The 13139-nt window shown below is 47.2% G+C and overlaps 2 protein-coding genes across 5 annotated transcripts in view; one reads left to right on the forward strand and one right to left on the reverse strand.

Annotated features, from left to right (window-relative positions):
- The first annotated feature begins 683 nt into the window (after positions 1-683).
- Positions 684-5058, forward strand: Ghrh (growth hormone releasing hormone). Of its 2 annotated transcripts, none has more exons than XM_035447145.1 (4): positions 684-763; positions 1017-1121; positions 3008-3107; positions 5023-5058. In XM_035447145.1, exons 1-4 carry the CDS (start codon positions 684-686, stop codon positions 5056-5058), a joined length of 321 nt encoding a protein of 106 aa, XP_035303036.1. The 2 variants fall into 2 exon arrangements, with proteins under 2 accessions (XP_035303036.1, XP_027277075.1); XM_027421274.2 differs by having other exon boundaries at positions 3008-3127; positions 5020-5038.
- Positions 5059-10607: 5549 nt separating this feature from the next.
- The window catches only part of Rpn2 (ribophorin II), a 50026-nt gene continuing 47494 nt past the window's right edge, over positions 10608-13139 (reverse strand). For 2 of the 3 annotated variants that reach the window (XM_027421279.2, XM_027421278.2), the window contains one exon: positions 10608-10953. In XM_027421279.2, the coding sequence (XP_027277080.1) occupies positions 10941-10953 (13 nt within the window). In that variant the 3' untranslated portion in view covers positions 10608-10940. Of the gene's footprint in view, positions 10954-12941; positions 13006-13139 lie in introns of those variants that run through there. The other variant, XM_027421277.2, reaches the window with a different exon arrangement.

Genomic DNA, 13139 nt, shown 5'->3' on the forward strand with positions numbered 1-13139 from the left:
TTCCAGGCAAGTCTCGAATACTCTACCTCCAAAATGTAAGCTTCCAGAACAAGACACTTCCATCTTTACTGCAACTCCACACAAAATGAAACAGCATGAATCTATCCTCCGAGTGAAATAAGTGTTAGGTGACCACAGCAAAAGTTTCTAGAGCGTTCCTTATGTGTTTCTTCTCACCTGACCTGATCATTGTGGTTATTATCTCCATTCTGTGGCTGGGGAAACTGAGGCTCAGAAAGGTTGAGCCACTTGTAATGGGGAGCTCAGGTAGTGAGAGCAGAACCAGGAGTTGAGGTCAGATTTATCTGAGAGCATGGTGTCCTCTGCTCCCTGCTGCAAGTCAACCAGGGGCAATGCTTTCTCTGCCTGTGTCTCTCCTGAGTGTGTGTGTGTTCCCCTCATCCTTTCCAAGAGAGGCGGTTTCACCAAGTTAACAGATTTCCTGCTCAGCCTCATGCAGTAGCTAGTGTGGCTTTGTCCCATTCATCCCAGATGGGGAAGCCGGAAGCCAGAGCTGAGGACTGACAGTGTTGAACTTGAATACAGGTATGTCTGACTTTCAAAGCCCACCAGCCAAAGGATGAGGACCAGGACTTGTCATGGAGTGGTGCCCAGGGGACACTGTGGCTATGTCTGATTGTGCCCTCCTGGTCTTCTTTGCAGGTCCCACCCAGGGGTGAAGGATGCCACTCTGGGTGTTCTTTGTGATCCTCACCCTCACCAGCGGCTCCCACTGTTCACCGTTCCCATCACTGCCCTTCAGGTGAGCAGCCAGGATTCCTGCACCCCCGAGACCTCCCTACCATGGGCAGAGAGAGATGCTGACTGCAGCCACCGCTATTTCTTCACAATGCCCACTGTTCATCTCAGGCAGGCACCGGGCACGGAGCCCCAGAGATCATGCAACCAGGCTCTGAGTTTCTCAGGGAGTGAGGGGGACAGAGAACAACAGAGGGAGGCGAGGCCTGCACTGTCCTCTCGCCAGGCCCATCCTGACCTCTGACCCTTTTGCACAGGGTGCGTCGATATGCAGATGCCATCTTTACCAACAGCTACAGGAAAGTTCTGGGCCAGCTGTCTGCCCGCAAACTGCTCCAGGACATCATGAGCAGGCAGCAGGGGTAAGCAGATATTTTAGTAGTTCTTCCCCTGCATTAGAGCTGGGGAGGCCTGATGCAGGAGGTGGGGACCAAGCTTCATTTGGTCCTGACACAGTGTATATTGGTGGTTCTCAACTTTCCTAATGCTGTGACGCTTTAATACAGTTCCTCGTGTTGTGGTGACCCCCAACGATGAAACTACTTTGTTGCTGCTTCATAACTGTTATTTTGCTATTGCTATGAGTGGTAATGTAAGTATCTGATATATGACCCCCAAAGAGGTTGCAACCCACAGACTGAGAATATATATCCTTCCTGGATTTTGCGCAGGTCAAGCCTCCATTTACCTCTACACCTTCTGTGTGCCTCTCCCTGTCCTTGGCTCCAGTGGTGACAATGCTGATGGTCATTGTTCCTGTTTGATCAGGACTCCAGGCCAGAAACAAAGACTAGGCATGAGGACATGTGCGTTCATGAGGACTCCCGTGCCAGGGCAACCTCTATAAGTCTCTTCTCAGGTCTCTGAGACCACCTGTCGTTACCCCGTTGCACAGACCCTGTGTGCCATCTCCAAAGGATGAACAAAGAGTGGCTAAGTGAAGATCCAAACAGCCTGACTTTTGTAGGTTTTGTTTTGAAAAACCTTCAAATGTACAAAAATGTCACAGGGATGGAGTTAGCAAGTGCTGCTTTTGCACAGGACCTGAGTTCAATTCCCAGCACCTATGTGGAGACTTATACACATCTTCAACTCCAGTCACAGGGGATCCAACACCCTCTTCTGGCCTCCACAGGCACCAGGCATAAATGTAGGCAAACAATAACAACAAAACCCACACACATTAAAATAAATAAATACAAAATTCTCATTTTATCTGAGCCACTTTAAAATTGATTTCTTTTGATGCAAGCTCTTGTATACCAGGGTCGGCCTTGAAATCAGTATGTATCTGAGGATGACTTGCTTCTGTGCCTCCTGCTTTTGTCTCCTGAATGCTGGGATTGTAGTCTCATGACTACAATTATCATGACCTTTTACCCTGCGGGACTTGCATCTCTTAACAGCTAACAAGCAACACCCCCTCTGTCCTCAGTGCCGCTGTCACTCACAACACTTATTCAAATTTCATCAGTTGTCCCAACAGATTCCTTATAATAATGTCTTCCCTGACCTTAGGTCCAGTGTAGGATCACAGACTCCATTTAGCCATCATCATCATCATCATCACCATCATCATCTCTCTCTCTCTCTCTCTCTCTCTCTCTCTCTCTTTAATGTATAGGATTGTTTTGCTTTCATGTATGTCTGTGTACCACATGCATGCCAGGTGCCCTCTGAGGTCAAAAGCGGGCATTAAATCCCCTGAATCTGGAGTTATGGAGGGCTGTGAGGTGGATGCTGGGAATGAAGCCTGGGTCCCCTACAAGAAGTGCTCTTAACTGCTGAGCCATCTCTCCAGCCCTCCGCATATCTTTGAGTTTAACCTGGAAGATGCCTGATTTTCTTGACTTTGACAACTTTGACTAGTAAATGTCATTACTCCCTAGACTTCCCTTCACAGTGAACCCATCCAAGCTACCTTCATATTTAGTATCCATGTGGCCTTCTCAGCCATGGTATCAGAAGCTGCCACACAATGGGTTGTCCTGTTACTGGTGAACGATACATCTGACCCCTTGTTTAATGTGCTGCCTACAAGATTATCAATCTGTGGGGAGGGTTTTGCAGTGGTATACATATGCGTGCTGCATTCTTCACTGCAATGCCTACTGCTCCCCAGATGCTGCTGAACATGGGTGGGCGTCCTAAGAATCCACATCAGATACTGGAATAGCAAAGGTCTACGTCCCTGACTGGACATCCTAGCCAATGACTGCCTCACTGTTTCTCCTTTCCAAACTCGCAGGGAGAGGAACCAGGAACCAGGAGCCAGGGTACGGCTTGGCCGTCAGGTGGACAGCATGTGGGCAGACCACAGGCAGGTGTCACTGGAGAGCCTCTTGGAAGCCCTGCTGCAGAAGCACAGGTGACAGGGTAGAGGGGGTGTGCCACAGGTGAGGGAGCAGGGGGGAGGCAGGGAGAGATTTCTTTAGGGACTTTAGAGACTTTCTTCCCTCGGTTTCCAAGAAAAGCAAAGAATCACTTTCTCTTCACAGGGGTGGGGCCTAGTCTTCCAAGCAAAGGGACAAAGCCCTTCCCTACCCCCCAGGCCTCAGGGGCAGAAAGTGATATGTGTGAGGGGATTGCACGATGGCCACTGCAGTGTGTCCAGTGCAGAACAAGAGGCCAGGCTCAGTGTGTCTTGAAATGTTATCAGTACTTCTGGTATGGATCTCAGGCCCTGAGTTTTAACAGGTGTCCCAAGAGACTGCATTGAGTGACGTGAAGGGTACACCTTGGATCCCCTGTGAAGTCCGTGAACCTATAATGCCCAAGAAAGACCATGCTCAGTGGTTGACCCGAGCATGTGGGACACTGTCATGAGAGGCAGAGCTGGTCCCAATGGCCACTCCCCATTTCATTGATCCTCACATTGTCACCAGGAGTCAGGGAAGTTGGAAAAGTGAAGCCAAGAAGAGGCAGATCAAAGAGACTAGCCAGTCCTGGCTCGCTATGTATACTTTGGGATATCATCCCATGAGATTCCAGTTTCCAAAGAGTGGCGTGATGGTCCAGAAAGAAATGCTGTATTCTACAGCCTGACTGTAAACTGGGCACATGTGCTTCCGGTACAATTCTGTTGGGCGCTCCCGCACCAATCTACGAACAAGTCAGTTCATCAGAGCTGTCCACGCGCTCCCTTCCTTCCAACCAAATCAGACCATCAGAGCTTACTAGCTTCACCATCAGGCAGATGATCAGGGTTTGGAGGATGGGGACCAACCAGACTGGAGGCAGGATGCAGGCCTGGACCCAGACCTGGTTCTGGATCTATCTGTCCACAATTTCCTCCTCTACAAAAGGAACAGGTAAACTCTGATGCCTCCTAAGGCTCAAAGGCTAAGAATTCCATTCAGTGCCTTTCACCAGGTAATCTGCCTCTGGAGCCCAAAGGAAGAAGTCTACAGGCCATTGTTTCCTTCCAAATATTACAAGGGGTCTGAGAGAAGTGGAGCTTGGTGGCTCATGCCTGTTAACCCAGTATTTGGGAGGTTAAGACAGGAAGATTAAGAGTTCAAGGCCAGGACTACAGAGATGGCTCAACTGTTAAGAGCACTGGCTGCTCTTCCAGAGGTCCTGAGTTCAGGTCTCAGCACCCACATGGCAGCTTATGACCATCTGTAACTGTAGTCCCATGGGATATGATGCTCTCTTGTGGTGTGCAGCATACATGCAGAAAAAATACCCAGATACATATAATATACACCTAAGTAAATAAAACTTTAAAATAAAAGTTCAAGGCCAGCCTGGGCTACTTAGTAAGTTCCAGGCCAGCCTAAGCTGCCATTCTAGTTTAGTCATTTTTCACTGTGTAGCAGTCACCCAGTGGATACTGTGTGTGAAGGCCTGGGCTGGGGATTAGCCATGTTCAGATCAGGGGTAGCCTCTTCTCATGGAGTCTGTATCTCACAGAGACAGTGAGGATCTCCACCTGTTCTTGTGAGGTTGCTCATTCGACTTGTGACCAACAGTAAGGTTTGTAGGGTGTGGCGCATATTTACCTGGGAAGAAGCTGGTCCTGTCTAAGGGTCAGAAGTAGTCTCATCAGAAGGGAAGTGATCAGCCCAGGGTCTCAGTGGCAGGGCAGGGGGTTAGCAGGGCAGGGGGTTAGCAGGGCAGGGGCTAAGAGTGGGATTTACATTTCTGGAGCCATGAGCATCTTTCCTGCCACCACCTCCCACCTCTGGGAACCCGGAAGCTCCGCCTTTGCTTTCTAGAGTCTAGATTGAGTGTCTCTTTCTTTCTTTCTTTCTGCAGCAGGGATTCCCAAGGATGAAGCCTTCAGTGGAGGCTTGAGCCACCCATACCTCAAATACAACTGGACCCAGTCACTTCCACTTCGTTTCTGAACCTCTCCTTCCTGTAAATACAATAAAACCCCCATCCTGATCTGCATTTCAATTTCCTTTGTCAATCTGATTTTTTTTTTTTAACATGGTTTATACGGCTACCTTTCCCAGGGTAGCATTGCAAAGTATAAGGAGCTAGAGAGTTAGCTCAGTCGATAAAGTTCTTGCTGTGCAAGCAAGCATGAGGACCTGAGTTCAGTTCCTAAAAGTCGGGCACAGGAGGACATGCCTGTAGTCTCTGTCAGTTCCATCAGAGCTGTCCATGGTGTGTGTGTGTGTGTGTGTGTGTGTGTGTGTGTGTGTGTGTGTGTGTGTGTGTGTGTGTGTAGGGGTGTTGAGAAAGATGATTCCCTAAGCCTCACTGGCCAATCAGTTTAGTCTGGTCTGTGAGTCCCAAGACCCACTGAGAGACAATGTCTCAGAAAATAGATGACTGTCCTTGGCTACACAGTAAATTCAGGTCAATCTGGGATACATACAACACTGTCCCCCAAAAATCCATTTTAGTGTAAGTAAGCCTTAAAAATTGACAACTGTAGCCCAGAAATGGTGGCTGTTAGGAATAAAGCTTAATGTGTTGGGACCACAGGTGGTAGATCCCCGGTCCTGGGCTGGGACCACAAGGATCTCAGTCCTGGGGTGAGTGATGGATGGGGAAACAGAGACCTATAGACGTGACTCATAGTAAAAGTTTATTGAGGGGGAGGTAAGAAAATAAGGTAAAGAGACAAGACATACAGACACAGAGAAGACAGAAGAGGGAGACAGGAAAAGTCCTATCTGCCCCAGGGGAACAGCAGGAAAGAGAACATAAGTGGGCAGGGTCTGTCTTTTAAAGGGGTCCTTTGCACCTGCATGCAGACTACTTAGCCATTGAACCCTGGGCTGACCAGAGTACCGCCTGAGTACATTCTGCCAGGTGACAGGGACAGACCAGCATAATGCTTGAATCCTTACATTTCCACCTTTAATTATTATTAAAAAGGTGAGGAGTTAGGTGTGGCAGGTTAGGAAATATTGGGGTCGAGTTCTCCAGACTACTTTCTGCTGACCTGGGGGGCGGGCATTGACCATCTTTGGGAAACCTGTGAAAGCTGGGATGCTGCCATGTCCTGGGGTAGCTGGTGGTTTCATCACAGTCCAGGCTGTATGGAACTCCCTGGCGCCTCTTAGACCTGGAAAGATGTTGGCGGAGCAGAGGACAAGGTATGGTTTAGGAAAAAAAAAATTCTTAGGTCCTGGTACTTGAGGGGAGGAGGACCATAAGATGAGGGAGGGGTTCCCGAGAGGAGTCCCAAGATGAGGGAAGTGAGTCCTGGGACCAGGGAAAGGCTGAATAATATTTATCTGGAGTGAATCTGACTAACAATATATGTTTAATTTCCACAGAATGACTATCTTGATTTCTTCCTAAGGTCATTAAAAGGTTTTGACACTAAAGGAGCTTCAATTCAAAATAGTATTTTTAAGGCTAAACCTGACAGAAATGTAATTTAAAGTCTTAATCTTATAAAAACTGCCAACCTACTGTAGACTGTTAATGTAAGGATTTAGGCATTATGGTGGCCTGTCCCTGTCACCTGGCAGAATGCACTCAGGCGGTACTCTGGTCAGCCCAGGGTTCCAAGGCTAAGTAGACTGCATTCAGGTGCAAAGGACCCCTTTAAAAGACAGACCCTACCCACTTATGTTCTCTTTCCTGCTGTTCCCCTGGGCAGATAGGACTTTTCCTGTCTCCCTCTTCTCTTCTGTCATCTCTGTGTCTCTATGTCTCTTTACCTTATTTTCTTCTCCCCCTCAATAAACTTTCACCCTGAGTCACATCTGTAGGTCTCTGTTTCCCTATCTGCCCACTGTCCATCACCCGCCCCGGGAGTGCAATCTTTGCAGTCCCAGTGCTGGACGGGGGGGGGGGGGGGGATGACACCTGCCACCTGCTGTCCCAACCCATTATTCTTAATTACTAACAGTGGCAAACCCCTTTAATCCCAGCACTAAGAAGGCAGAGGCATAGATCTCTGTGAGTTCATGGCCAGTCTGGTCTCCAGAGTGAATTCCAAGTCTACATAGAGAGAGACCCTGTCTTGAAAAACAAAAACAGAAACAAACAAAAAAGACGACTGTGAAGCCTGGATGATGGGATGTCTGGAATAATTGATAAAAAGTGTAAATGTAACCACAGCATTTAAAATTAGACGGGACTCCTACCTCTTGGTTTTCCCAGCCAGCCTAGTTCACTGCCAGTAGGAAAGGGAAGCACTTGACCTCAATCCTGGGAAGGCTGCAGCCAGGTATCAAATCTCCCAGCACCAGGGCTAGGAAAGACCACCTGCTCCCCCACCCGCAGCCTAGACAAGCAATGCAAAGCGTGGGAAATGCACTGTTGGAGACCATTGGGTGCCGGGTGGAGGAGACAATGAGAACAATGGGAAACAAAAGCTCCTCCAGAGGAGAAGGCTAGACCAGAAGGCAGGCAGAGCGGCAGGAGGCGGGGAACCTGCCAAGGTCTGGGACAAAGGAGAAGCTGAGCTGAATGGGAGACCCACACCCCCTCCCTGGCCCCACCTGCTCATCTCTTTCCCTGCCCTATCGCAACAAACACAAAAACACCGGGCTTTCTCAACTTTCAATTAGTTTTTCAAATGAAATAATGACTGCTGAGAACTGAGGCTACTTGTGGGTTTTGAGGTGAATGCAATTACAGAGGGCAAAACCGCTGCAGAAACCCTGGGCTTTATGTCCACTAGCAGAGACACTAATGATGCTTAAAAGACAGTTCCTCTCCATAGAGGAGCTGGGCACTCCCCACTCCCGAGGGGCTCTACTCAAGACTGATGTTTTCTAATCAATGGAGGACTTGTCCCTTTTGTGTTCGTATTGGAGTTCGCAGGAAGACTCCCTACATTACTCCATACAGCTGCCCTTTGGAGGGGGCAGAACTCTGCTTACTGGAAGGCTGCCCACCAATGCAGACCACTGGTACCGGGTCACACACCAGGAAGGAAAGCCAGGAGCTGATGGCTGTGGGAAGGGGTGTGCTCTTTGTGGCTCCTCATAACTATGAGCTGGAGCATTAAACTATCAGTACAGGTAGACTTGCAGCAAACTGCTCACTGGGCTTCTATTGACACGGTCCAGGATTTCATGATCACGACAGATGCTCTTGATTTATGATGGGGACACCTGAGTGAAACCTGGGAAACTACCAGAAAGTAAAAGATAGTCAAGGGCTGTGACTGGTGGTTCGTTTTATAATCCAATCCTAGGGAGACTGAGGCAGGAGGGTTATGAGCTCCAGGTCAGCTTGGGCTACATGGTGGGACCTTGAATCTCTCTTTTGGTTGAGATGGGGTTTCTCTGTGTAGCCAACTGTCCTGGAATCAGCTCTGTTGACCAGGGTGGCTTCAAACTTGCAAATCCATCTGCTTCTGGCTCCTGAGCGCTGGGATTAAAGACTGCACCACCACCGCCCAGCTCAGACCATGTCTCAACAAACATTTCATAGTCCTAACTTAACTAGTGAGAGGATTCAGTCGTAACACACTGGCTATGACAGCAGGTCTCCAGTTAGATCTCCAGTGCCAATAAAAACGCCAGGCGTGGTGCCTGACTCTTACAATCCCACTTCAGAGGAAGAGCTAGGCAGATCTCTGGGGCTCAGTGGCTAGCCAAGCCCACTTGGACAACATGGAGTTAAAGTGGTTGTGAGCTGTCCCATGTAGGTACTGGAAACTCAAGTTGGGAGTCCTCTGCAAGAGCAGTATGTGCTCTTAACTACAGAGCCCCTCAAAATCCAGGTTTTTTAAAAATAAAATCTCTAATAATTTGTGTGTGTGTGTATGTGTGTGTGTGTTGTGTGTCTGTCTGTCTGTAAATGTGTGCGCATGGGGGCCAGGGGTCAACTTCAGGGATCATCTACCTTGTTTCTGAGATGGCCTTTTGCTGGCCTGGGGCTTACAGACTATGGTAGGAGCTCTGGACATTTACCTGCTTCTTCAGTGTTGAAATTACAAGTATATTCATCATTTAGCCATGGGTACTGGGGTCAAACTCATGCTTAAACTATAGACCTTTCATGCACTGAGCCATTTTCCTAGCCCAAATGTCTCAATTTTTAAATGTTGGCATCTTGTTCAACTAGTAACTACCATGGATAAAAACAAAATACTTATAGGCTACTGGTTTGCAGCCTTTGGAAGAAATGAGGCCTACAACTGCAGAATTCCAGATAAGAGTTCAAGCCTTGCCTTTCCCTTCCTTAGCCTAGAAAGCAACCTCTATACCCCAAATTTAATAAAGATTCTAAGATATAGCCTTGTCTATTCTGGATCTCATATTCTGCCTGCTTCAGCCTGAGTAAATTATAAATGGGTGCCACCATGCAACGTATTTTTTTTTTTTTTGGTTTTTCGAAACAGGGTTTTCTCTGTGTAGCTTTGGAGCCTATCCTGGCACTCGCTCTGTAGACCAGGCTGGCCTCGAACTCACAGAGATCCGCCCGTCTCTATCTCCCGAGTGCTGGGATTAAAGGTGTGCACCACCACCGCCTGGCCATATTGTTTCAATAGCATAAAGACAATGGGCCAAATTTTAGTCATATACATTTGTTTTTTAAATATTACTATTTGGGCTGGAGAGATGGCTCAGCACACTAAGTATTACTATTTATGTGTGTTTCCGTGTGAGAAGTCAGTTCTACCTGCTGAGGCAGTGTTTCTCTATGTACTCCAGGCTAGCTGTTCACCACTGTCCAGGTTAGTTTCCTGTGTACTTCCCACCTCACTGCAGGAGTGCTGGGATGACAGACGTTTACCCAAGTGGTCAGTGCTATGGTTTGAATTAGAGTCCCTCCAAAATCACGTTGAAAGGAATCCCCAATGCATGGCATGAACAGGTGGGGCGATTCACACAAGTGTATGGATTATTCCCTTTATTCAAGGGCCTGGGGAACTAGCTAGCTGCTTTTGTCATTCTGTCCCTTCTATCACTGGGAACACTGAGACAGCACCAACATCATCTAGAGGGAAGTCTCTCTCACTGCATACCAAATGTGCCAGTGCCTTCAAGTTCTAGTTCCCAAGACTGTAAGATCTATCTACCTATCTTGTTATTTATAAATTATTTATTTATCCACCTATTTTGCTGTTTCTAAATTATCTATTACTGTTTCTAAATTCCATTCATGGAATGGACTGAGGCAGTAGTCAGCTTTCTCTTTTGAGACAATTCTAACTCTTCTCTGCACACCAAGCCCAAACTTTCAAGGCAAAGGCCTACAGCAGGTCCTTGTGGCTGAACACAAAGGATCTGTAAACCCTACAAGTGCGCTCCTATCAAGTGCTCACTGCTGGAGCAGAAAGGACACAGGCTTTTCTGGGCCATTCTCAGTAGTGTTAAGAAAGAGGTAAGAAGGACCAAACAATGACTGCCGAGCCACTAACAACCCAGTCCCAGCTACACCCTCGCATTATATACTCTAGGGCCCGAAAACGGGAATAAAGTTCCTATCATCATTCTCTTTATTCCAAAGTAGATGAATTACAGATTTCAACTTTTCAAATGAACAACATTTGGGATAGTCACAGCATCTTGCCAGGCATCATGACAAAGGGACAGACAATCTGGGCCCAAACGTATCTGCTCTGTAAAACAGAAAGTAAGAAACAAGTAAAAGTGTAACCATATCTCAACTCTTTTCTTTTTAAATAACAGAATCTTTTCATTTTCTGTTTTGTTTTCCCCTTATTCCTTTTTTCACACTATGAATTGTCTTCACTCCTTGCTAACCAATCATTTCAGTTTGCAGGGGTCTTCAACCTTCTTCAGGAACTAATGTGCTGTTCTGGAAGAAAATGAAGACAGACACAATTACTGATGGTTTCAACTGAAAGTTATGGTTCCTAAGTGGGACAACAGGGAGATCAAGATATTCTCCCACTGGAAGATGTTATTAACAAGGGGACATCCCTGTATCTACTGGTTCCATTTATATGTGCTTCATCTCATTTCAAAAAATAACTGAAGCCCATGACAGCTTGAAAGCCAGGAAGCAAACCTGACAACCATGGAAGCAGCATGTACAAGTATAGGTGAGGTAATTCCAGGCACACCCTCACAGTGCAGGCCAGAAGATGGGAGGGCTCAAGCATTAAAAACAGAGACAGTATAAGCCTGCCAGTACAGACTTGGCACCTAACCTAATACAGAATGAGGATGGAAAATGGCACTTGGCTCACAAAAACCATCGCTTTGGTTTTTCTTTTTTCTTTTTGGTGTGTAGGCTGGTTGGTTGGTTTTGGTGTTTTTTTTTTTTTTTTTGTTGTTGTTGTTGTTGTTGTTGTTGTTTTTTGGTTTGTTTGTTTTGTTTTGTTTTTGAGGAGGGTTTTGTTATGTAGCTCAGGCTGGTCCCAAACTTGTGATCCTCCTGCCTCAGCCTCTTGAGTGCTGGGATGCATGCACACTTCTCAGATGAGATGAGAATCTAATCTCTCTGCCACCTTTCCCCCACCTCCCCCTGATTGTAAGCGCTGTGGAAGCAGGGGAAGAGAAACTGGTAATCCACATACAGTGCAATCAGGTGACAGCAGCAAGCCCATGGCAAGCAGAAGCAGGACACTACATTCTCAGTGGGCAGTGGGGTCATAGAGAGGACTACAGAGATTATGTCAGTCTCACAGAATGGCAGGCTGCAAACCAATCACTAAACAGTTCCAAGGAAGGCACACAGGACCAGAGTGTGTGCCTCAAATTCTTTACCAATGCTCAGAAATCCCTAACATTAGGGTGTATGCCTGGTAATGTCCATGCTGGAAGGACAGCTAAGGTATGAAATGAGGTGGCAGAATTAGCAACGCTAGACTTTGAAGAACTGAGACCATCCACTTAAACCAATATGTAGCCTCAGTTGGCAGCACTGAGCCACAGAGGTTAAGTCTGCACACTTGGTCCCTGCCCCAAAAAGTCCCAAAGGCTCCAAAAGTCAGACTTGGGCAGCAGGAGGGGTCAGGGGTTTCAGAATCAGAGTAAAGAATCAAAGAACTCAACAAGTCGCAAAGGACCAGTTCTGAAAGCAAACACCTCAGACAGAGCAACTAGAATTTAGGGCAAAACTGAATGAGGAAGGTCAGGATACAGGGCAGTGGGAGGGACAGCCTCCACAGGTACAGGGGAGTGGTAGGAAGGACAGCCCCCACAGGTACAGGGGAGTGGTGGGAGGGACAGCCCCCACAGGTACAGGGGAGTGGTGGGAGGGACAGCCTCCACAGGTACAGGGGAGTGGTGGGAGGGACAGCCCCCACAGGTACAGGGGAGTGGTGGGAGGGACAGCCCCCACAGGTACAGGGGAGTGGTGGGAGGGACAGCCCACACAGGTACAGGGGAGTGGTGGGAGGGACAGCCCACACAGGCACAGGGAGCCTCTTAGACTACAATGAGTCTATCTTACTGAGGCGGCAGGTACATGACTACATGCTTATTCTTGATTGTTGATTCATTACTTATTTATTTTATTTTATAATAATTATTTTTATTTATTTATTTATTTATAATATTTTATAAATAATTATTACTTATTTATAGGAGACACAGGGTCTCCTATAGCCCAGGAGATATTAAACTCCTCATCCTCCTGCCTCTGCCTTCCAAATGCTGGAATTACAGGTGTAAGCTACCAAGTCTGGCACTACACCTTGCTTAAACCTGAAAACAACAACAAAAACAACCCCCTCTAAAAACAATACCACTTTCTCTCTGTATTAAGGACAAGGTGACCCAACTTATACTCACACTGCACTGAAAGAGCTCTAAGCCCTCTGGTTTTTGTTGACTTTTCCTATTTTCAGAGGATTAAAACTTAGGTGTGCTGGGATTTGCTTTCTTTCTTTGGCAGGGAAAGCTATTTCCAAGACAAAAGGATAAAAGGAGACATGATGTGAAAATCAAAATACTTCCGTCCCACTTGTGGTTTAAGGCAGAGGTCAGCCAACTATGTCACACAGGCCCAATCCAGCCCACCCCTGGGTGGCAGCT

This window comes from Cricetulus griseus, chromosome 6, assembly GCF_003668045.3.
Source record: "Cricetulus griseus strain 17A/GY chromosome 6, alternate assembly CriGri-PICRH-1.0, whole genome shotgun sequence".
NCBI lineage: Eukaryota > Metazoa > Chordata > Mammalia > Rodentia > Cricetidae > Cricetulus > Cricetulus griseus.